A 25883-nucleotide genomic window follows, 5' to 3' on the forward strand; every position below is an offset into this window, starting at 1 on the left:
GAGGTCACATTGAATTCAATGGCTTTAATCACTCAAAGAATAAGATAGGACCCATAATTCCTTATCCACAAAGCTGTTTTTACAAGCTTCCTATGAAATTGTAGCCTGAGAGGACAGTATTACACACACTCCCTATGGATCTTATCTTAATTTCATGACTCTGGTCTGTTCCTGGGAGTGATCTGAGTGTGTTTTAACAGTGTTGTTATCTGAAGTTATTCAAGTTTGTTGACAATGTGGGTTTCCTACCATCAGCACCTCCCCTTGCTTCCCCCCTAATTCCATCAATCACAGCCTAACACCGAGGGCCACCAAGTAAGGGCAGTCTCTGCAAAGTCTCAAGACTCAGCTTTCTAAACACCCTTGACTACGCGTGACAGGTTTGCCAGGATCTGGCATCTCAGATTGTCCCTATGAAAATGCTAATTGTGAAAATGCCAATTGTTTTTTGGAAACCTTGAAAAAGTCATGATTTACTCATAAATAAAGGAGTTCCCTTTTTCCTGTGGAACTCAACCAGCATCTATTCATTCATTTAACAAATATGTGTTAAACAGCTGATGCTGGGCTTCGTGCATGACTTGTGGGAGACAAAGATGAATGAATCATAAATAGTAAATGTGTGACCTTAGTATTCAGACAGTCCAGGTTCATACACCCATTCCATTAGTTTTTAGGCTTCTGATCTTGGGCAAACTAAAAAGTTATTGAGTTCAGTTTCTTCCTTGGTAAATGATTTGGATGAAGCTTATATAAAACAGTATTTATAATGACTTTATAATATTTGGCCATAGCCAATTTCTAAAATATGATGGTTTGGGGTTACTAAGCAGTCCTATATGGAGTCCACGGAGATCTGGAAGATCCAGAGAATCTAATACATTCAATACAGTGTCAGGAGTTCTGAATCATAGAGAGAGGCACAAGATCGGCCTCCAGAGTAAAGTGATTTTTCTAAATTATTTTACTTTTATCTATCAAAATTTACCTTCTTTTCAATAAAATCCTATGATCCCTAGGAAGAGAAAGCATCAAGGAGCATTTAATAAAACTAAAGCAGGAACAGACATTTGTAGAATTAAATTAAGTAATGCTAGGATTTTCAGGATTAAAATTTTTATCCTACTGTATTTGGGATGCACATTGGTTAATGTGAATTACAGAGGGATTATACTTCATTTGAAGAACATGTTCTTGAGGACCTCAAGCAATTTAAAGTCTTAATTAGATGTTTCCATATGGCTAAAAAGAATGACCAGGGTTTCTATTACAAGCATTAAAGAATATTGCCTTATCCTGCTAGCTCACCATTCATTCAGCCTGCCAGCTTTGAAGTTATGAAATTCTTAACAAGTGTAACAAAAATTTGAGTATTGCCTTACCTTAAAATTTCACATAGTGTGAGACTTTATTACTTATACAGTATTATTTCAAATTTGCATGCAAAATGTGACTACACTTTATGGAAGGGTAACTCAAAGCATTCTCTTAGGTAAGTAACATTTTGATGTGGTCAAGATGGTTACTTACAAAAAGGTATCAGACAACATCTGCCAAATTGGCATACAATTAATTTTCTTTAGCAGGACATAGCCCTTCAGCTGCGGTGATAAATTTTAACATCAGATTTTCCTGGCTCAGTTTCTAATAAATAAAAATCCTAAGCATCAGACAAAGCTGCCTGTTTTCAAGGACAGTATTTTACATGGTGTGTCAATCTAAAGCATTAGTTACTAAAAATAAATTAGCAGGGAGAGCTACTCATATCCATCTTAGGGACATTGATTTGTTGCTCTTGATTTTTCTGTAGTGCTGATAGAGAATTTAGGATTAAAGTATTAGGGAATCTTTCCACTTACACAGTTTAATTCCACATGACTTACTCTGAACCCACATTGATATAATTTGTAGATATCACTTCTACCTCGACATGTACAATATTGTGACTCATGCATATTGACCATTTCAATGGACTTGTTGAGTTGGAAATCTGCATCTGTGTTCTTTTCTAACTGCTGAGAATGTGCAAATATCTTTTCTGTATTAGGAGATGCAGACCTGAGTTTAAATCCTTACCTACTTGCTGAGGGATAGAGAAGTGACCTAAAATCTCTGATATATTTAGGTTTTGGAGTATAAAATAGGGATCAAACCTAGCTTACAAAATCCTTACAAAAAAGGATGAGGGATAACATATATAAGATGCCTAGCACTCGGCCTAGCATGTAGCAGATACAAAATAATTGGTAATCACACTACGATCTTGTGTATAAAGTCTTACATACAGATCCGTGGGCATCAGCCACTCAACTACAGTTTACATTTATTTATTCAGCCTATTTTTAATTGAGAATCAACTATATGCCATACACTTAGGTACTGGGAATAAAGCAGTAAAAACAGAAAACCCATGCCATCAAGGAATTTACTATCTAGTGGAGTCAGGCAGACAATAAACATATAACTAAAGTGCATTGTATATTAACAGTGACAGGCACTATGGATAGGGCTACGAACGTGCTGCTGTACCTGGAAAGTCACTGTTTATGTCAATTGTCCTGGTATCATTATCATAATGCCCCCTTTTATTTTCAGTGGTGTTCCAGGTTAGACAATAGATTTTTATGATTAACTGTAATAGTTTCCCAGGGCTGCCATAACAAAAGACTGGGTGGCTTAAACAACAGAAATTTATTTTCTCATAGCTCTGGAGGCTAGAAGTTCAAGATCAAAGTGTCAACAGTTTGCTTTCTCCCAAGGCCTCTCTCCTGAGCTTGCAGATGAATGCCTTCTCTCTGTATACTCACATGCCCTTTCCTCTGTGCTCAACACATCCCTGAAGTCTCTTCCTTTTCTTCTAAGGACACCAGTCAGACTGCATTACGGCCCACCCCAATGGCCTCATTTTAACTTAATTCTTTCTTTCAAGGCTCTGTCTCTAATACAGTCACATTCTGAGATACTGGGAGTTATGTCCTCAACATCTGAATTTGTGGGAGACACAAATCAGCCCATGTAATAAACCGATCGGTGGGGTAAAGTAAAGCAGGAAAGAGGAATAGGGAGTTGCGTGACAGTTCTGGTTTCAATAGGACGGCCAAGGAGGTCTCACTGTGTTGGCTGCGTTGGGAGTAGAGACTTGGAGGTGAGGGAGTGATCGTGAAGATATTTGAGGTGAGATATTACAGGAGCAGAGACCAGTCAGTGGCAAGTTCAGAATGAGAAGAGTGAAATAGGAGATAAGATAGACAAATAAACTTTGGTGGGAGGACTGTGCACACTTTGTAGGTCGTTGTAAGGAGTCTGGCTATTGGTCTAGATGATATGGAAAATCATGTGATATTCAGTACATATCTCATTAGTTAATTAACTTGAGAAGGAAGCAGAGATCCTCACTTCTAGTTTAGGTCTCTGTAAATGCTTATCCTCAGCAGAGATTTACCCAAAACCCTGACTGCAGAATATAGAACATATCATCTCCAAAAGGGAGAAATCCACTCAATCATAGCGTGTCATAAATTAATTCACCTAGGATAAACATGCTTAGTGGGAGTTTGCAAAAACATATCAGTACTATTAAGAAGTACTATTAATCAGTGCTATTAAGAGCACCATGTCTTATATTTTGAAGAACTCCATAGACAAAGGAAGTGTCCTAGAGGATGAATATATGGCCATGATACTATATGATTTTTTCTGACATTCTTGAAAATTTGTTAATTGACTTCTGTATTAGTTTCTTATGGCTTCTGTAATTAATTACTACAAATAGTGGGGGTGCCTGAGTGTCTCAGTCATTAAGCATCTGACTTCAGCTCAGATCATGATCTCAGTTCATGAGTTCGAGTCCCACAGTGGGTGAGCTCGAGCCCTGCTTCAGGTAAAACACAAGCCCTGGGTGAGCCCCACTTCTCTCTCTCTCCCTCTGTCTCTGTCTCTGCCTCTCTGTCTCCCCCTCCCTCTATCTCTCTCCCTCTCCCTCTTTCTCTGACCCTCACTCACTGGTGCCCTCCACCTCTCTCTCTCTCTCAAAAAAAAAATACTATAAATAATGAAAAGGTATTCTCTCACAGTTTAGGAAACCAAAAATCTGAAATTAAGGTGGCAGCAAATGTGGTTCCTCCTGGAGTTTCTGAGGAAGAATCTATTTCATGCATGTCTTTTAGTTTCTGGTGGTTGATGGCAATCACTAGCATTCCTCGGCTTGTAGCTACAGTAATCCAGTCTCTACCTCCATCTTCATATGGCCTTCTTTCTTAGGGCCCATTTGAGTTAGCCGATTCACTTGGTCAGGAGTGATCAGGCATAGCTAATGTTTAAGCCACCCTGGCGATTCTAATGGGTAGCCAGGGCCAATTAATTGGTATTCACAAAATCGTAAACACCTGAGCTTTAATGCATATTATATCTGATTATCATCCCAAGTGCCTAACACAGGGTCTGCCTTATAATATATTCAATAGATATCTATTGGTTAGATTAAAGAACAAATAATTTTACAGAATAAATGCAGTTTTGAACGAAGATTACATACAGTGACCCAAAAGAATAGGAAAGTAGTGTTTCACATTGGAAGTCATAACAGATTATATGTTATTTCTTCTAGCATTTGAAGGTTTTGCAGAAACAATTACTTCATCCATCTCCTAACTTCCTTGAGATTAGTAAATGTCACATATTATTAGCCCCATTTTTCAGATGAAGAAATTGGATCTCCTCGTGCAGCTTTCTCTTCAACTGCATTATTATTTTTTAATACCACAAGGAGTTTGATAGATGTCCTAAAGCAAATAGAATTAGAGGCAGCATTTCTAGTAAAGGAACATAGGTCACCAAGTTTTCAGTACTATATTCAAGATGGGATGATTTAAGAAGCCTAACTGAGGGGATGGGGGAGGAAATAGAAAACCATTCCACAAAGTGAAACAAATATGCTATAGCAGAAGGTTTCACAGACCCAGTAAGTGAAATAGCCCAATGATCTATTAGAGCCATTATTAGTTTAGTAGAGAAGTCAGAATGTCTGACCCAGATTCAGACAGATGGACATGTGGACATCCTGGGCTGCCACTTAAAAGCTGCAGGCATGTCCCTACCGTTCATTCCCTTGGCTGTCATCTGGCTATCATGTTATTATCTGCCACATGGAGTTCTTGTGCAGGTTAAATGATACAATGCTTGTAAAGTGCTTGGCACATAGAAAGTCCTTCTTATTGTTGGGTTATAACACTGCATTTTAGGCATCATTTATCTCCTTCTTTCCTAAGGGCATGATCGAGTTCAAGTGAAATTCAGAGAACTTTCCTGTTTTACTGTTAATCCTGGCATTATTCTGCGCGTGACCCAGGTGAGGTCAAAGAGGCTCAGTGAGCTTAGATTACTTGTCCGAAGTCTCACAAACAAAAGTGGCAGAGCTTAGATTCGAATTACTTCTTTCTGGTTCCAAAGCAGCATGTCTTTCTGCTACAAATGTTATAATCAATTTGTCCCAAATTGTTTACATTTGTTTATGTTGGTAAAAATGCTTAACATGAGATCTACCCCTTAAAAATTTTTAAATGCAAAATGCAGTATTGCTGACCAGAGACATTGTCACACAGAACATGAGCAGAAGTTATTCCTCTAGCACAACGGAAACTTTATACCCATCGGAAAACATCTCCCGATTTCCACCTTCCCTGAGCCCTGGCAAACACCAATCTCCTTTCAGCTTTTAATCTATTTTGTAAGTTGAAATCATGCAGTATTTGTCCTTCTGTGACAAATTATTTCACTTAGCCTAATGTCCTCAAGGCTCATCCATGTTGTCATGTATGACAGGATTTTCTTCCATTTGAAAGCTGAAAAATACTATATAGTATTACAATAAGATTGCATTGTATCCAAATAATTTCATTTTAGATCCCTGTTTCATTTTTCCTGCTAATTATAGCTATTTTTAAAGTGAATTTCCATGTTTGCATTATTTACCATGTAATGAAGTGGCCATTTTGTCAATAACTGCACATTATTCTACAGGAACAGACCTCACTGGTTGTTGCTAATATAATTTATCATCTTAAATTGGAACACTTTGGATACGAAGAGGGGTTGCTAACAGATGGAATGTTAGGACCATTGTCATAAATTGGTGCTGTCCTGGGCAAGCCCTACCCACAGAGAATTCCAGATAATTTCCCAACTCCCACACAAAAGATCTCACCACATAAGCAGTTTTGGTAATTTGTGCAAAGGAACAAAGGAAAATTGGGTTTCAATGATGAATTTTATTTTTTTTTTAATTTTTCTTTAATGTTTGTTTATTTCTGAGACAGAGAGAGACAGAGCATGAGTGGGGAAGGGGCACAGAGAGAGGAAGACACAGAATGTGAAGCAGGCTCCAGGCTCCGAGCTGTCAGCACAGAGCCCAACGCGGGGCTCAAACCACAAACCGTGAGATCATGACCTGAGCCGAGGTCGGTCATGCAACCGACTGAGCCACCCAGGTGCCCCTCAGTGATGAATTTTAAAGGAACCCAAAGAAAACTGACACCTTTTCCGTGCTGTTTTCTGCTAGCATTCTCTGACTAGTTCTGCCAAAAGAATAGGGCAGTCATGTGGACAACTGCCAGCACTTAGTACTCATTTAGGAAACATCACAGCTCAGGACACCTGGGTGGCTCAGTCTGTTAAGCACCCGACTCTTGACCTCAGATAGGTCATAATCTCACTGTTGGTGAGATCGAGCCCAGCATCAGGCTCTGTACTGACAGCATGGAGCCTGCTTGGGATTCTCTCTTTCCCTCTCTTCTCTCTGTCCCTTCCCCGGCTCTCTCTCTTTCTCCCAAAATAAATAAACTTAAAAAAAAAAGCATTGTAGCTCTTGACCATCCAGTTGTTTACTAATATTTGCCTATGATAATGTACAATAATTATCCTGTACTCAGATAAAGCTTTCTCTAAATTTTTCATGAGGCATGCAGTCAACACAAAGGTTAAGATTCAGTGGGACCCTGTTTTGATTGAGAGACTGAGCCAGAGGCAGAGAGAGACAGAGACAGAGATAGAGCAGAGAAAGATAAAGGAGAGGTGCAAATACAGACATTGAAGGACAAAGAGAGAGAAACCTGGGGCCAGAGAAACAGAGGTAAGGAAGTGACCAAGGCTAAGGAAGAGACGGAGAGGGGGAGCTGGAGAAAACAGAGGCAGAGAGAGACACGGAAGAGACCCCCAACAGCTGACAGACAGACTGGCATTCATTTTATGAGAAACAGGTGTCTTCAAGTAGCAGCCCTAAATAGAGGCAAATTTACTCTATTTGCATTGAGATTCTGTAGATTATTTCCAGCAAATTCAGGCACCTTGTAGCTTCTTTCTTCTGGATTAACTGATTTTATCTAAAATGTAACTCTTTTACAGTCAGGGAAAACAAAACAGGTCAATTAAGAAGGTCAGTGCTCTGCCTCCAAAAGTCATAAAGTTCCAAATTAAATGTAGCTATTTCCTCCTCATTTTCAGTCATTAACCCTGATGCTGCCCTTCTTAAAGGTGAACAATTACATTCCGGGGTGACTGCGGGATCATTAACAATCGGTATGGATGGCAGCAATTTTCAGTAAGAATTATCACCAGAGTATGAACCCCAAATTATCTGGTCCCTGTTTTTTTCAGGAATAAATTTGGAAATACAAAATGAACTGCATGTGTGTGTATTTATAAGCTTTAAAGTTATTTAAAAATAACTTATTTAAAAAATAAACACACTGGCAGAATAGTTCGCATTTGCAGCTAGTCAAGAAAATAGTCTGTCGCCTCAACATCAAGTCAATGTTCATACATCAGCTTGTCACTGATTCAAAGGAGGGAGACACAGATGGGATCACAGTACCACTGGAACTCCTGGTGATTTGGTCATAGTTCTTGATTCCTGGGAAGACACCATGTCTATGGAAACATCATTAGATATTTTTCTCCTCCTGCCACCCACAGGCTGAGGATCTAGGAAGAAAAATACTGTCCATAATTCAAAAGCACAAGATAGAAGCTGATCAGGGCTGTGAATTATGGAGTAGGAACCTTTATTCCCATGCAAAGCCACAGAAAATACTCATTTTTGCTACAGGAAGAAGAAAGATAAGCATAATTCTCATTGTGGTGAAACTACCACTTCTATTACCAACATCATTACTTGTTGAATTCATAATTCATGACCCATCACTCACCGCTGAAACCTGACATTTACATGTAGTGGTATTTCTTGTGGAACAGGAAAAGCAGTCAGTGAAAAATGACCACTGGCACATAGCTCTCCTGAAATCTGGAGGGTCACAAATACAGGGCAACCAGCCTGGTACTGGGCTGATTGATTTTCAGTAATGTCAGGCTTTGTAAGATGAAACCTTTCCCACCAGGAAAAATGAATGCATTTCATCCAGTTATATCACAATTTGAAGTGGCCTATGTATTGGCACACTTACTTTTTATTCTTTTTGCATTACTTTGTTTCGGGATTTTTGAAGTGCTGGAACTCTAGTTTGGTTTGACTTCTCAGTGCAAGAATAAGGGAGTTGACTTAATTTTGATTTCTAAGGCAATGAATTTATGAATAGATCATTGGACTCGAGGTTTATATAGCCAATTAATTTAAGGTATTAATCTGCCTATTGTAGGTGCCCATAAGTATTAATTGAATAAACTAATGAATAAAGTTAATCACTCAACAAATATATATTAGTGCCTAATATATGTAATACATTGCACTAGTTGATAATAATGCTAGTAATCAAAACAGAGTAAGAAACTGTCTCATCTCATTAGATATGTTTTCTCAAATACCGCTCCACTTAATCCTTCCCTGGCAACCACATTGAAAAGTACCAGTTTACCCCACCCACCTCCCAACCCATCCAACAGAAGTCTCTGCTTTCTATCTGACAAACCTTATATTTTGCTATTTATTTTTATTATTTTTCCCTGACTATAATGTGTGATGAAAAAAAGCGGGAATTTTGTCTGTTTTGTTCACTACATTATTCCCAGCACCCAGAACAGTGTCTGGCACATTGTAGGCACTCAATGAATGATTTTTGAATAAACGAATTAATGAATGAACAGAATTCTCTCTTCGGTGCATTTGAGATTTAGTGAAAGAAACGTACAAATCAATCATGCAATGCAATAGGTCTTACAATTGATGTAGATGGTTGGAATCTGGAGAGCAGGGACTTTTTCTCGTATGACTGCTATATATCCACAGATCTACGATACACGTTATTTAAATGTTTATAGCACAAGTGCTATGATAAATGCTTTTTAAATAAATGAATAAATATTTATGTGATGTCAGGTTTTTAATCTATCAAAGAGTATTTATGGGGGTAAAATGTCCTGCATACTAAGGCTCTCTGCCTGATGACCTACCTTCATGCTTAATTTTCTTTTAGTGCTATTGGCTGGGGAATGCAGCCAGAATCATCCTGAGTGGAGAGCCTTTTTACACAGACGTCTGTTTAGGGTGTGGGGAAGAGACTCTTCACACACTGTGAGGAAATACACCATGCAGATTTTAAATGCATCTGCTAAGTATAGACGTGCAGCTAATCTGTTTATTTTGAGACCTTCATATAACACAGATAGTCTGGTTTATTCTTTGAGCAGATATTGATTAAACACTTTTTACATAATAAGCATTATGCAAGGTAATTAGGATACAGTAGTAGATAAGACAGACTTGGTTTCTGATTTCATGATACAGTTGAATGTAGTCCGCTGTGTTAGTATGCTCTCTCTATGCTTTTCTGTTCCTCTGTCCCTGACTTCTTTGGGGCTAACTGAATATTTTTGGTATTCCATTTTAATTCCTCAATTGGCTTTTTAACTGTACCTCCTTTTACTATTATTTACTTGTTTCCCTAGCATCTAGAGTTTGTAATATGTGTCCTTCACTTAATTAGACTACTTAGCATGAATATTGTACCACTTAGTGTAAAATGTACTATCAGTAAAAGTTCCATTTACCTTCTCCTATGTCTTCTGCTATTGTCAGAAATTTTATATCCACAAATGTAACGAACTCCACAATAGTTATTTTTGTTTCATACAAAGGAAATAAGAGGAAATAAGATACTATTTTATATTTGTTCACATATTTTCAGTTTTTCCTTCATTTTGCTCTTTACTTATTTCTACCTGTAGATGTTCATACCACGTCATTTCCTTTAAGCCTGAAGAAATTCCTTTAGTACTTCTGGTAATGCAGCTCTGGTAGCTATGGCTTTTCTCAGCTTTACTGTATCTGAAAATGTCTTTATTTCACTGTCCTTCTCAAAAGATTATTTTCACTGAATATAGAATTCTGAGTTGAAAGTCTTTGTAGTCCCTCAGCACTCATTCCATTGTTTTCTGGCTTCTATTGTTTCTGATGAGAAACCATTCTCATATATTATTTTACCTCTGTATGTAATATGTCCTTTTCTTCTAGGTTTGGGGGTTTTTTTAAGGTTTTTTTTTCTAATTTTTTTACCAGTTTGTGATATGCCTATGCATGAGTCATCTTGTATTTAGATCATGGCTCAAAAAGCTTTCTGGATCTGTACATTAATGTTCATAACTAAATTTGGAATATTTGGGACACTTTTTTCAAACTCCTCTCTTTTTATCTTATTTTTTATCTTATTCAAGCTCATAAATCTTTTTTCAGTAGTCCCTGTCTGATGTTGTCCATCTAAAGAAGTGTTTATATTTTTGATATTTTACTTCTCATTTTTAGAATCTTCATTTATTTCCTTTCTATAGTTTTAATGTTATTGCCAAATGTTTTCAACTATTTACTGATTATGACCATCTTTTTTGCTAATGTCATTTTGACATCTGTGTCATCCCAGAGTCTATTTCTATCGATTGTTTTTCTTAAAATCTTGATTATGGGTCACATTTTTCTGCTCCTTTACATGTTTGTTCATTTTTGGTAGCATGACAGACATTATTACAATACATTGTAAGGAATTTGGAATTTGTTATGTTCTTTTCAAATGTGTCAAATATTTTCTGGAAGGTATTCCATAGTTACTAGCACTTCCTTTTGGTCTTACCAACTTTCGTTCTACTGTTTGTTAGGATAGGTTAATTTTGGTTTTATATGTAGTCATGGGGTGTGGCCTTTACCCTGGGAAATGATCCTTACTCCAAGAACATAGTCTCTGAGCTCTCCAGTGAATGCCAGTGGTATTTAATGCAGCACTGCACTTTACTCCTTCATTCCTTCCTTTCCTTTTGTTTTTCTTTTCCTTTTTATTTTTCTTTTCTTTTCTTTTCTTTTTTTTTAATGAAGTCAGAATTTCAATATTTCCCAGCATGACATGACTTCTGGTATTTCCATTCAATTCTCAGTCCTTTAGCAGCTGCTGCCTCCTAAGTATCATGGAGTCTGATCCTGAACATGCATCACTCAGGCCTTGATCAGTGACTATATTAGGCAGGCTTCTCTAGAGAAACAGAATCCATTGGAGATAGATAAATAGGTAGATAGATAGATAGATAGAGATACAAAGAAAGAGATTGATTATGAAAGAATGGCTCACACAATTATGGAGGCTAAGAAGTCCCCCAATCTGCCATCTGCAAGCTGGAGGGCCAGGAAAATTGGTGGTATAGTTCCAGTCCAAACCCAAAGGCCTGAGAACCAGGAGCCCCAATGTTTGGGAGCAGTAGAAGATGGATGTTCCAAATGAGGCAAAGAACAAATTCACCCCTCCTCTGCCTTTTGTTCTATTCAAACCTTCAACTTACTGGATGATGACCACTATCATTGGTAAAGGTGATTTTCTTCACTCAGTCTACCAATTTGAATGCTAATTTCTTCCAGAAACATCCTCACAGATACCCTCAGAAATGATGCTTTACCAGCTATCTGGGCATCTATTAGCTTAGCCAAGTTGAACACAAAATTAACCATCACAATGACCCACATTTAATCTTCACACAAATCCTCCCCTCTGACACACATAGCAGAATCTCTCTTTTCCTACACCCTCTCCTGAAAATTCCAGTCCCTTTAGGAGTCCAGAATTCTGATGTCTGCCATCTCATCTCAGTAAGCATGATCTCCACCTCTCGGAACTATAGAAAGGACAAGCCACTTGGCAGAGAGAGACAGGGCATTTGTGGAACTCAACTCTTGGGTTTCTTTTCTCTCTTGCACTACAGTTCTACATTGCTTGTTTTTCAGTACTTGAGAACAGTTGCCTCATGTGGCTTGACCAGTATTATGGATGCTTATAGTGGGATAACACATTCATCAACATTTACTCTCTAAAGCTGGAAGTAGACATCTTCAATCTCACACTGCAGTAAGGAAGACATATGTCAAATATATAATTGAGTCATCAATTGTTTTAATTATATTCATGATAATGCCATGAAAGAGAAATATAGGAAACTCTAGGAGCATGTAATAGAGCTGTTCATAATCTAGTTCCATTCATCATGCAGGGTTTTTCAGAAAGCGATTATTGACCTGAAATCTCAAAGATGACAAGAGGTATCAAAGCCACAAGGAGGTAAAACAAAAGTTCAGTGAGAGGTAATAGCACCTGGAAAGGACCTGTGGTAGGAGGACCCAAAGAATTGAAAAAAAAAAAAAATTAATATCTAGCATCTATTGAAAGTACATTGTGAACAATCACTGTGTTAGATGCTTTATATTATATCATTAGATTCTAATAGAGACTATTACTAATCCATTCTGTTGATGAGGAAACTGAGATTCAGAGAAATTCAGTAACCTTACCCAGTGCCATAAAGTACTGAGATCTGAATCCAGGTTGTTTTAATACAGTGCTTGAACATTCAACCACTACACTTTAAGGGAAAAAGAGCAGAATGATCTTTAGCAGAGAAGGGGGTGGAGATAGGGGAAGTTTTATGATGTCTGCATCCTGACTTACAGAAGCTAAAGTTCTCATTGAGGAGAAAACACTGTAAAAACAAGGTAGATTAAGGAGTGCACTTGTTGCGATGAGCACTGGGTGACATATGGAATTGTTGAATCACTGTATTGTACACCTGAAATTAATATAACACTGTATTTTTACTACACTGGAAATAAAATAAAATAAAATTAAATTAAAGTAAATTAAACTAAATTAAATTAAATTAAGTTAAATTAAAATGTTTGCCTTTCCACATATTTTGGGAAATTTTATGTTATTTTTAACATTTATGATAAATCATTTTCCTATTTATTTGGACGGTAAAGCCCCTAGAGAATTTGAATAATGTCTGTAGTCAAATAAAAGTTGATTTATCCATCTACCAGGGGTAAACAAAAAAGTTAGAAATTATACACAATTTCTATTTAAATATACTTCAAAACGGGATCTTTAAACTGTGTTCTTACAACCAAGATCCTTTAGTATAAATCCTTTTGTTTCACAAAGAAAAGACAAAAACCCAAAGAAGTTTAATTATCTGTCCAAGGTCACTCAACTTGAAATAGTAAAACAGGGACTGAAGTCTGGGACGTCTGACTCCTGATTAGAAACAGCAACCTGTCTACCTTGTAGTTCCAAGAGAATTTCAAAAGATGTTCCAAGGAAGAACATCATTAATTAGCAAATTGGGGTAGAGTCAGGGAGTGACCAGTAATAGTTGTGAATGTTTAGGAAACAGGTAGATCCCTCCATACACCCAGAGCTGAGGGTCCAGCAGCTGTCACATAGAGTGAGCTTGGCAGGTATCGGAACCTAAGGGAAAAAGAGGAAATCGAGCAAATGGCAAATATTTCTTGAGTGTTTGCCTCAATTTCAGGGATGATTGTGGAGTTTGGCTGGACATCAAGAAATCAAACTTGAAGTATAGGAGCTGGGTAAGAGGTACAACTACAGTCTCTCATCTGCTGATAACTGGTAGAACCTTTGCTAATTCCTGATCATAATAGGGTCTCACTCTATAATAGGATGTGGTACCCAGAATAATAGAGTGTCAGCACAGGAGCAACAGAGAAGATGGAACAGAGGATGGAAAAGTCCTTTCCTTCAGGAAGGTTGGAGATACGACAGAGAAAGTTTACCGGAAGCAAGTGTGTTTGAATTGAGTTTTAAAGGCTGGATGGGCCTATTGAAGTTGATAGTTGGTGGAGGGCCACTGGACTGTACATACAATGGCAAGGGGGGTTGGAAATGGCACATAGAAAGAGAAGCACAATATTCTACTTGGGACACTAAAATCAAGCAAAATCCTACTGACCCAGAGAAGTTTACAAAGGAGACAGCACTTAGATGAATGTGTCCCTCTTAAATATAGAAGGGAGAAGCCACCTAAATGGTCTGCTTTATGTAAATCAGATTTATTTTACAAGTTTAAAAGCTTACTTATATACTAATCAAGGAAATGAAATCAGGTCTTGTTTTGGTATTGAAAGTAAATTTATTCACTCGTTTGTCAGACATTTATTGATCTCCACTTATGTGCCAGGCCATCAATTAGCACTTGGGATATCAAGGAAACAAGACATTTCACACCTTATAAGTGTCAAGGGCAGAGGAGAGATTTGTTTTGTGTGTTCCAACAAAGGCAAGAACAGCCTGGTTATTGGTTGATGGTCCAGTGCAAGAGGGTGGTGGAAATCTTGCCAAAGAGGGAGACAGAGCCAGCAGAGCCAGACTGGGGTCCACGGTAGGAAGTGTGTTTTGTTCCTAAGGATAATGTGAAGGTTGTAGAGGGCTTCTAAGCAGAGAAATGATATGATTTGATTTATGTATCTACTGGTTCACTGTCATCCCCCATCACAAAAGATCTATCAGGTTTTTACCCGGTTCCCACTGATGATGGGGTCGCACATCTCCAAAGGGAAATAAATTAGTAGACTTGTGGTCAGAGCTCTACAATTCCATTGGAAGACGGTCTAGCCTAGATTTAAATGGATTCTCTTGTTATCGCTTTATGTTCAACACCTTCTGAACTAATTTGGAGGGGGGACAATATATATGCATCGACAGGCAAACTCAGGCTCTGGGCACTCCGAGTGGGCAAGCTGATGCTGAGCAGGGCAGCTGTGGCTCCTGACACCCAGAGTTGTTTCAAGCATTTACCAACTTGACCATCCAAGTGCTGTGGATCTTCCTTGATTCCTCCCCAGCCATCGGAAGTGCTCCGTCTATTCCTGGGTTAACATTTTGAGAACACACCTTGCTTCTTTTGGAATTACTCCGCTTGAGTAATTCTGTCCATTAATGTCCACACGTGAAAAATGTGAAGGATTGTTGCATCCCTGGGCATGGCAGCTTATGCTAATGAATCTGCATATCAAGGACATCTATTTTCTCATTTTCAGGGAAGGCAAAGGTACTAACAGGTGATTGCAGTGTGAATGATTTATTCAGAGCATCTATCTCCTCTGTAATCAAAGATGGGGAGCAATGAGAACAGAAAATTGTCACGCAGGCCCTTAACTCTCGTTTGAATATAGAAATTTCAATCCAGTTAACTCTTTCAGTGCTTTTCCCAATCTAAGGCCAAAAAAAAAAAAAAAAGAAGAAAAAGCCAGGAGATTTTCCCTTTACTACTGGAAAGACATACTGGCGAGATTCTATTCCCGCTTGCTAACACACCATACACTTTAATGCAACAGACGGAAAGTTTTGAACAGAAAACCTAAAAAATAAGAAAAACGGAGGGAAAAAAAAAGGGATTGATTGATTTTTTTCCTTCCGGGGTCCCAACCCACTGCCTGTGATTGCCTGAGCAGATGGCTGCCTCCATACCCTGCCTGCCCAGCTTCCTGTGCTCGGCCGTGCGGCATGCCCGTTTCTCTCCGCAGACAGCATTAACAGCACCGATCGCCTGTGTTCTAGGTTTCCTCTACGCCCAGAACAGCACCAAGCGCAGCATTAAAGAGCGACTCATGAAGCTCTTGCCCTGCTCAGCTGCCAAAACGTCGTCTCCTGCTGTTCAAAGCAAGTTTGTTTGTTTGTTTTCTCCCCCTCCAAACTGTTTGTTTCCTTCATGTAGGTCTGCATGCGCTGCAGTTCTGGCTTCTTAAAAAAAAAAAAAAAAAAAAAAAAAAAAAAATCAGTATGCTATATTATGCAAAACCAAGTGTATTGATGCACTCTTGTTTACCTAAAGACCCAGGGGATCTTTTGTGCAGTTAGGAGGCGCACATGCTGGAAGACGAACAGCACAGTGTTAGTGACAAGAGCCTGGGCTTCAAAACACTTGGAAATCTGTGTGCGAACAGAGGGTGTGAGTAGACTCGGAGGGCTCTTGGGATTCCTATCCCCTGACTTGTTGACAGAGCGCACTTCAACCTGCATTACCTAATAGATTTCCTGATGCCCGTGTATGCATTTGGTGTGTAATTTAGATAATGCCAAACCTCAGAAACATCACAACATTAGAAAAACTACTACACAGTGGAAACCGTTGACACAGACACAAGTTATTTTCTTTGTCCACTCTCTCTGTGTCAGTCAGGGTTCTGTCGAAAAATAGAATCAATATATACCATGCATACACACACATACATATACATATGTGTATACACATATACGTATATGTATGCACATATATACATATACACAGAAACATGTATATAAAAGTGTTTATTAAAAAATTTTAGTATTTATTTGTTTTTGAGAGTGAGAGATAGAGACAGAGTGCAAGTGGGGGAGGGGCAGAGAGAGGGAGACACAGAACCCGAAGCAGGCTCCAGGCTCCGAGCTGTCAGCAAGGAGCTTGATGCGGGGCTTGAACTCATGAACCAAGAGATCATGACCTGAGCTGAAGTCAACACTTAACCAAACGAGCCATCTAGGTGCTCCCTAAAAACGTTAGTTTTAAAGAATTGTTTCAGACGCCTGTTTTAGGTGCCCCTAAAAGTATTTACTTTAAAGAATTGGTTCACATGTGGCCTGGCGTGTCTGAAATGCATAGGGCAGCCTGGCAGCCTGGAAACTCGGACTGGATATCCTGCCCACGTTATCTAGGACAACCTCCTTTATGTAGAGTCAACTGATTGCAAATGGTAAACAGGTCTGCAAAACACCTTGACAGCAATATTGAGATTAGTGTTGATTAACTAACTGGGTGCCTAACCTAGCCGAGTTCACACAGAAGGCTCACTTTCACTGTCTCCGTCTTCTCTTTCTCTCCAGTTTTGTGACATTCTTAAGGAGTAGAAAGTAGGAGCTAGCCAAAAGTAAATGCTTTATTTATTTTGTAAGGTTACCATATATAATTTATAATAAACCTTTACAAATATTCTGTTTACCAACATTCTTTCATGCACAATTTTTTTCAAACATCAAACAACTGTTAGAATGAGACAGAGAAGGCGGTGTTCTTTGATAGCTAGGAAACACAATATGAAGAAGCTGACTAAAACTTTTTCTAGGTGTGGGGCTATTATCCCTATCTTCGCTGGCTCTCTTTATATCCTGATGCACCATTTTATAGGAACTAATGGACTTAGTGATGTGAAAAATGAGAACACCCTAAAATGACATTAGTCTCTACAACACAAATGGAGAAAATATAGTAAGCACCTCAAACGACCAAATACATCCAGTCAAAAATCCCAGGATGAAAAAAACCAAAAAACAAAACAAAACAAAACAAAACCCATCTTATTTCAGTGGCATTGGTTAAACACAATATATCATGATAATAAGATTTAATTCACTTATTCATTCAACATAAATGTATTATATGGCAGTTCCTATTCTGGTTCTGGGAGATATAGCAGCTTTAAAATAGCCCTACCCTACTAGAACATTCTGTGGAGAACAAGGGTAAGACAAAATGACTTTTATTAGTGACAATCTGATGTACATTTAAATTATGTATATTTAAATTATGGTTGAGATCCATTGTTTTGATCATTTTTCCCCTCATTGCACACATTACACACACCATCTAACAAACAAAAACACAACGTGTCATCAGCGACCTAGAAGGCCATAATCCCAGAATAATGCAAAGCCCTAATCCTCCACAATATTGAAGCTGCAGGCATTTTTATTGCCACCATTTGTCAGCAAATGTTTATTAGAACCATTGCTTTTCTCATATCAACTTGGAATCAAAATTGCCAATTTACCAGAAATTCACTGCAAACGTAGTCATTTGTACACAGTAGACAGGTAAAATATAACTTTAGGATGGGTTCCAGTACTCACTTGGGAAGAACAAAATCGCCATGCCCTAATTGGTCTTCCTGCACCAATCCCTCGTAAAGCCATACCCCAAATAAACGTTCATGGAAAATGCAATGAACGTTTTAACTAAGCATGAAGGAAAAGTCAAGATGTTTCCTGAAAGGAAAAAATAAAAAATATAAAAGACTCCAAATAATGAGCAGAATAATTCTAAAAGCTGATATTTTTATTTAAAAAATGGGATTTCAGGGGTGCCTGGGTGGCTCAGTTGGTTGAACACCCCACTTCAGCTCAGGTCATGATCTCATGGTTTGAGTTTGAGCCCCATGTCAGGCTCTGTGCTGACAGCTTAGAGCCTGGAGCCTGCTAGGATTCTGTCTTCCTCTCCCTCTGCCCCTCCCCTGCTCATGCTCTATCTCTCTCTCTCCATCAAAAATATATAAACATCAAAAAATAAAAAAATAAAATAAAATAAAAGGGATTTCATAAAACTGGCTGATATTGAACCCATGCTAGACTTGGATTGAGACCCAAAATTCTGCAGACATATCTCCCTTTCCCACTAGCCACCCTCTCCCCACTAACCACCTGTCACAAGAAAGCTTCAACATGTGGAAATAGATTATTTGGAAAGGAGATCACATTAATTGCATTGCTATATCAAAAGGGTGGTATTCATGGATCCCTATCCATCATCGGACCCTAAGCAATTGGGCACAGACTGAAAAGATGATATGAAAACACAAGCCAGATGGTGAGAGCCAGGTGCCCGGAGTGCCAGAGGACCCTTAGGCCACCAGGATGAAAAGCATGGGCACCAAATGTCTGCATGCCAGACCACAGAGAACCCTATGATGAGGTTTGGCAATGCTAGTTCTAGGCTTGAATGAGCTGCACTGTGGCTGAGGGAATGAATATTCGCCATCAGATCCCGTGCATCTTCAAAGCTAAGGGGCTGAAAGGTAGTTAACAAAGGGCCAATACTCGTTCAAAATTCCGTTTTATTTTCCACAAAGGCAGGTAAGAAAGCGTCTTCATTCCTCAGGGCAGGAAAGTGAGATTTATCAATATTATGCAAATAACCCAAGAAAAAAATTTCCTACAGAAAGGGCCCTAAACTCCTGTTGAGTTATGGAGCACTTGGATCTCTATTTAAAGAACCTGAGAGTTTGGAGCGGGTCTAGGAAGACTTGTAGCATCATCTCACATCTGGGTTCCAGACAGACTCCTCTGTCATCATCGGGGAGCAACGCTGCTTCTTCAAGGAGACACCCATTTGGTGGTTGCCAACTTTGAAGAGCATTCTTCCTCACACTGTGCCCAAATCAGCCTCCTTTTTAACTTCCAACCATGTTGGTTCCAGTCCAATGCTTGAGAGTAATCTGTAGCACCTGCTCCTTCCTCCACAGGATGACCTTCCTCCTCTCCCCCCTTCTCCTTCAGAACTGGGAGGGTGAGTGGTTGATTCACAAAAGTCACTCCTGTTCATGGCAGTAGATTTATAAAGTATAAAAAAAGAAATCACACACACACACACACACACACACACACACACACACACACACAACACATTCCTAATCCTAGTATACCCCTCTGCCTTGAAGTAACTGCAAATAATAAATAATATCTTTTTCCATTGATGTGTGTGCATTAATGATATCATCTATACCAAATTTTATCCTTCTCTTACATTGCATACTTCCAAAATACTAACCTTGTTATTAAAACTATATTGTCATTCTTAATGGCAGCACATTATTACATTGAAAAGTGACTATATACTATCTTTGACCACATTCCCTGGCTTCTGAATATTTAGATTTTTTTCCCTTTTCCCTTTTTATCCCATAATATAAATAGCACTGAGATAAACATCTCTGTGTATACATCCGTGTATGTGTTTTAGATTATTTTTCTCCTGGATTTTGGAATTATTGGAGAAAAGCATTAAAGTATGTGAATGCGAGCTTCCTCATGTATATTAGTAAATTGTTTTTTGCATTAGCCTTTTAAATATTTAGACACATTATGCATATTATTTGTTGAGGGGTTTTTTTGTTACATGGATATAATATCATCAATATTTGGAAACTATAGTAATTTTTTAAATGCAGACTTGAAATATTTGTTTGCTGTTTGCCCTTCAAATGAAAGCATTAAAAGAAGTAGCACATGACACAGAGTTTCTACATGAAACATTATTATAGACATTATTAAATTTTTGAAAATCAAACATATTACTCATCTTTAACAAAAGGCAAAAATAATAAGCCCCAATCTTTTTGTGTGAAAGCACACATCTTGACTTTGATGCTTGTCAGGCAGATATCAAATTCTAAGTGCCTTGGAAAGAGGTTGGGGAACAACAAAGGTGCCTCTGAGAAGGAGGTGGCAGATCGAATCAGGACAGGAACTGAGGCTGGGGACACCTGGGCTGTGCGTTAAGGATTAGCTTTCAAGTTTTGGCCCTGTGCCCAATTTCAAGCCAAACTGTCCACTGCTCTTTGAGCACCCATCTCTAGATGCAGATAAGAGCCCTAACCAGCTATTGGTGGCCTGGTCACCTGAACCCAATCCCCCTCCCCGACTTTCTTGTATCATTCATTGGAAGCTGTCCACTTGCTGAAATTAAAATCAGCTTTCTTTCACCTTATGTTCCCCACCCACCATCTTACTAGCCACTAAAGTCTGGCCAATTTTCTCTTTGAAATAGCTTTTAAGTGGACTTCTATTTTGTGCTAGGGCTCTTGCTCAGACCCTCGTTATGCCTTCCAAGAACTACTGAAAGAGGCAGATGGAGTCAGGGTGGGCTTTAATGTCCTTGTGGCATATATTTGAATTCCTGTTGTGCCTTCTACTAACAAAAATGGCTGGAGTTATTTAATTAAATTATTTGGCCCCTTAGTTTCCTTACTTGGTCATTTGTTTCACATTATTATTATTATTATTTTGAGAGACCATGTTTTGCCCACACAATTCTAGGGACTGGCTTTATATTGGAGGACTAAGACACATTAATTCACTGCCTTCATGGAGAGTATATGGGAAGAAAGATGATAAACATGAAAGCAAAGATAATCTTAGATGGTGATGTATATTATAAAGTAAACCTGTGGCAAAATGATAGAAACTGAATGTTGGTAGAAGAGCTACTTTGAGTCAAGGAAAGCTTCTTTGATGGGGTTACTTTTGAGACCCAAAAACAAGAGGAGGCCAGTAGCATAAAGGTCTGGAGAGAAAGTTCCAAGGAAGAGACTACAGCAAGAGCAAAGGCTCTAAGGACGAAAGGAACATAACTCATTTGTGGTACAAGAAAGACCATTGTGATCACCAGAGAAATGGGTTGTTATGGGATGAAACAAGATAATTCATACAAAGTAGTTAGTACATGAAACATCACCAGTATGAATATACAACAAGTATTAACTCAGTTGACAGTCCCAATCGCCTTCTTAGGCAGATGTACTGTTTTACTCTGATGCACTATTTTCCTCTAATGGCTGAGAAAACTGAGGCACAGAGAAGTTAGATAATTTTTCCAATCAACAGAGTTGGGATTCTGACTCCAGAGCCTGCTGTCTTCATCACTTTATCAAGCTGAGATTCACCAGCTACCCCTGATAGTGATTGTGGAAGCCTCTTTAGGTGTGTAATTATAGCTCGGTTTCCTATTTTGAATTACAAATCTTCAAATAGGAAGGAATGGTGGGAAAGCATTAGGTCTGGCCCTGTACACCCAGAAACGTAGGTCGTACATCCCCATTTCACAATTGAGACCCCTGTGTCCTGAAAGGGTTTTAATGACTTGTGAAGAATCTATAACTAAGAAGTTGGAATAAACGCACACCCCAAATCCTCTTAGTCTCATGATACAGATGCACTTATTGAATGGCTGCAAGATATAGGACTGTCATAGCAACAGAAGAACTCTTCTGGAAAAAATTCAAGGAGAGAGTGAAGGGGAATTTCTGTCTAAGCAAAAGTTCATCTTATTTTACATGTTTTAAGTATTTATTATAACAATAGCAACAGCAACAATAGCCTATTACAAGGAGTGTAGCCTATTTTATATATGAGGAAACTGAGATCTATATAAAAGAAAGAATTTTCTCAAAATAACAGAGCTATTAAAGAAATCTAAGAGGAGAGACTTGACTCAGGTCCAGTACTTTCCAACACTGAAATTCTGTGATTTAGTATCAATCAGAGTCCAGGCAGGAAACATAAGGCACACTTTAATAGGGCCATCAAAGGGAATTTAATGAAGGGATTATTTGCAAAGTTACGGGCAGGAATTGACCCAACGAGGCTGGTGAAACACCCAAGTCTAGTAGGAGTGAAGTCATCATTTCTGTACTGATTGTTACCAGAGAGGAAGAAAGCCATAGCTACAGCTATAACAAGCAGAGAGGGTTTCACAATAGGGATTCTGACCCTTGGAAGAGGAAAGCAGCCACTATAGCCCAATCTCCACCAAGGAGGGATCCCAGAGGGATTCCTCCTCTCTGATCTCCTGTTTGTGCTTCCCTTTGGCCAGAGGGTGAGAAGTTGAGATAATATCCATAGAGGCCAGTCTCCCAGACCTCGGAGAGCATGTAGAAGGATAGAGAGTGGCTCCAGAGGCCAAATGGAGATTTTCCAGACTCTATGTATCTTGGAAGCCATGGATTGGTGATCTACAGGACCAGTATCAATTCTCAGTCATGCTGCTCTTCTCAGAAGTTTTGTTCCCAATTCCATGATAGTCTGACGACTGGCTGATAAAATCTGGTGGTATTCAGTAGACAATTTTAGGTTTAAGGACTTCAACTAGCTATTTCATGAACAGCTTAGTATCAAGAAATCCCTAGCTCCTATACTCTGGGTGAGCACAAATACTTTTTTCTTAAAAAAAAAAAAAAATGCTGTCAAGTCTTTGACTATATCTCTGTATCTCCTTATCAGATAACTCTGGGTAATTTTCTTTGTCTCTCTATGCCCCAGTTTTGTTTTTGTAAAGTAATCATTTTCCCTATTTATTCAAAGGACATTATGGTGACCAAAAGATTACTTACTAGACAATAATCAGGAACCAATGCAAAGATAAAATATTAAGCACTTGATTTTATGTATTTATATTTATATACATGTTTTTATTTAAGTTCATTTCATAATATCTTCCCAATAAATCTGGGCACCCCCATTCAATCAAAATGACTGATTCACTAAATGAAAGCTTCATTCCAGTGGCTTTTGTTATTGGTTTGAACACAGGAGAGGGGATGCAACAAAATAATTTTGGGGCTAGACTACTCATAACCCAGAAGCCATAATCAGCATATTACCTTGCATAATTGCAAAACATAATTTCCTAACTTTTACTTCAGATTTTGGTATCAAAGACAGCACAATATTTCAGTGTGTTTTGTTTTGCCTGGTGGCATATTGATGATCATGGAAAGTTTTAGATGTCTCTCTTGGCAGAAAAACCATCAACACTTGGCTGTTGGAGAATTTGTTTTCAAAAAGTGACTTAAACTGCTAACATGCTGCCAATTAAAAATACAACAGTAACCTCCAGGAATTTTTTTTAATGTGTAACTTCCTCACGATTAATTAACCTCCTGTTAATTCTTTAGTGACTTTAAAAACTCTGACTGGACATATAGTCGGGAAAATTTTTGGAGGAACAAAAGTATAACTCATGAAGTTTTGTAAACTTAAGTTGCAAGGAGAAAGCAAGGTCCTTTAATTTTGTTTTATGTATGAGCCTTAAAAATGTTATGTTCAAATACTCAGATGTTATTTTTATTTATTTAACAAGCATCTAGTACTTACTATGTGGTTGGTACAGTTCTAAGCGCTTTGCACTGTTTAACTCATTGTAACTTAAAATAGTCCTGTAAGACAGACTCCCTTTATTAGTCCCATTTTACAGAGTAGGAAAATGAAGGCTGAGAATCACATTATCAGTAAGTGGTGTGGGGGTGGGGGAAAAGGTTGACCCAGAAGTTGAGCTCCAGAGTCTGTACTTTACTAGTTCTCTAGTTATGTTCAATGTTTTGATTGGCTTTAGAGGTTTTTTTTTTTTTTCCACTTATCTGCTCCAACATAAGTTAAGCCTTGTGCACCCCAGATTGTCCAGAGAAATGGTGGTAGCCCCTTGAATGAGTTCTTTCCGCTCTCTGGACCTTAGTCTCACCATCTACAAAGGAGAAGCACAGACTGTGCCTCAAGTCTCCTTCCAGGTCTAGCATTGCAGGAGCCAATGAGATGGCTCCTTTTATTCCTGGCTGTGACAAATGGTGGATGCTTCAAAGGTAGCGTAAAATTTCCTCCTTTCGTGGCATTTCACCACCAATGAGAAGCAGGAAGTGGGAAAACTTAGAAACTCCACATAACCCAGATTTCATACCAGTTGGCACTATCATTTACTTGCTGTAAACTATGTGTTTTGCTAATCTGAATATTTGTCCCTTTTTTCTTTATTTTTTTTAATATTTACTTATTTTTAAGAGGGAGAGAGAGACAGAGTGTGAGTGGGAGAGGGGTGGGGAGAGAGAGAGAGAGAGAGAGAGAGAGAGAGAGAATTTGAAGTAGGCTCCAGGCTCTGAGCTGTCAGCACACAGACCAACATGGGGCTCAAACCCATGAGCTGTGAGATCATGACTTGAGCCGAGCAGAAGTTGGACACTTAACCGACGGAGCCACCCAGGAACCCCTGCCCCTGTCTTTTTTATGGTCTTTAATAGTTTCTAAAATTCTGTATCCTGATTATATCATTCCATCTTCATAAAACTCCTGGGAGAATGACAGATCACAAGGTTATACTCTCCATGTTGCAAACTAAAACATGGAAAGATAAAGTGGCTTATCCAAAGTCACATAAGGTATTTAGTAACAAATGAAAGATGAGCATTCTTTTTCCTGGTCAATCATATATTTACCAAGAATCTTCATTAAACCATGAATGACTCTTCGTATAAGAAAGACAGAGACAGGAGTCCCAGCACAGCTGGTTTACTGGATTTCCTGTCAACATGGCATACATTTATGGAGCACTATTTGAAAAGCAATACTTCCAGGAACAGGAGAAACTAGTATTACACTTATGTTAACTAACCAGAATTTAAATAAACACTTTAAGCAAGCAAACAAACAAACAGAATCAGACTTGTGAATTTGGAGAACAAACTGATGGTTGCCAGAGTGAAGGTGGAGAGGATGGGCAAAACAGGTTAAGGGGGGTGGGAGACACAGGCTTCCACTTATGAAATTATGGAAGGAATAAGTCACAGGAATAAAAGGCACAGCATAGGGAATATAGTCAATGGTGTTTTAATAGCGATGTATGGTGACAGATGGTAGCTACACTTGTGGGGAGCAGAGCATCATGTATAAACTTGTCAAATCACTGTGTTGTACACCTGAAAGTAATGTGACACAATGTGTCTACTATACTCAAAGAAAAATTACTAAAATTAGTAGTGGAAGGGAGAGGATCGATGTGGGACACATGGTGGAGATACAGATGGACACACTGGGAAACAGTTGGTACCACTGAGGTAAGACAGGAAAGGGGCAAAGAGATTCTACCAAAAGGATAATTGGGGGCATTAAGCAAGATGAGGAACAGAGAAGGTCACAAAAATGGGTTAAGATGATGATTTTATTTTCTACAAATTGGCTTCAAGTGTCTGAAGAACAAAAACCATTCTTGAAACAAGCTTTATTTTTAACTGGTGTATCTTTTCTTTCCAGGTTACTTAT

At 38.5% G+C, this 25883-nt stretch overlaps 1 protein-coding gene across 5 annotated transcripts in view; it reads left to right on the forward strand.

Annotated features, from left to right (window-relative positions):
* The window catches only part of KCNIP4 (potassium voltage-gated channel interacting protein 4), a 1167863-nt gene that overhangs the window by 1016341 nt on the left and 125639 nt on the right, over nt 1-25883 (forward strand). The window contains exon 2 of one of the 5 annotated variants that reach the window (XM_086705349.1): nt 15831-15936. The exons of the other annotated variants lie outside the window; for them this stretch is intronic. Within the exon in view, the coding sequence (XP_086561475.1) occupies nt 15831-15936 (106 nt within the window). The remainder of the gene's footprint in view (nt 1-15830; nt 15937-25883) is intronic. 5 annotated transcript variants of the gene reach the window in all.

This window comes from Puma concolor, chromosome B1, assembly GCF_028749965.1.
Source record: "Puma concolor isolate L17-30 chromosome B1, mPumCon1.1.hap2, whole genome shotgun sequence".
NCBI lineage: Eukaryota > Metazoa > Chordata > Mammalia > Carnivora > Felidae > Puma > Puma concolor.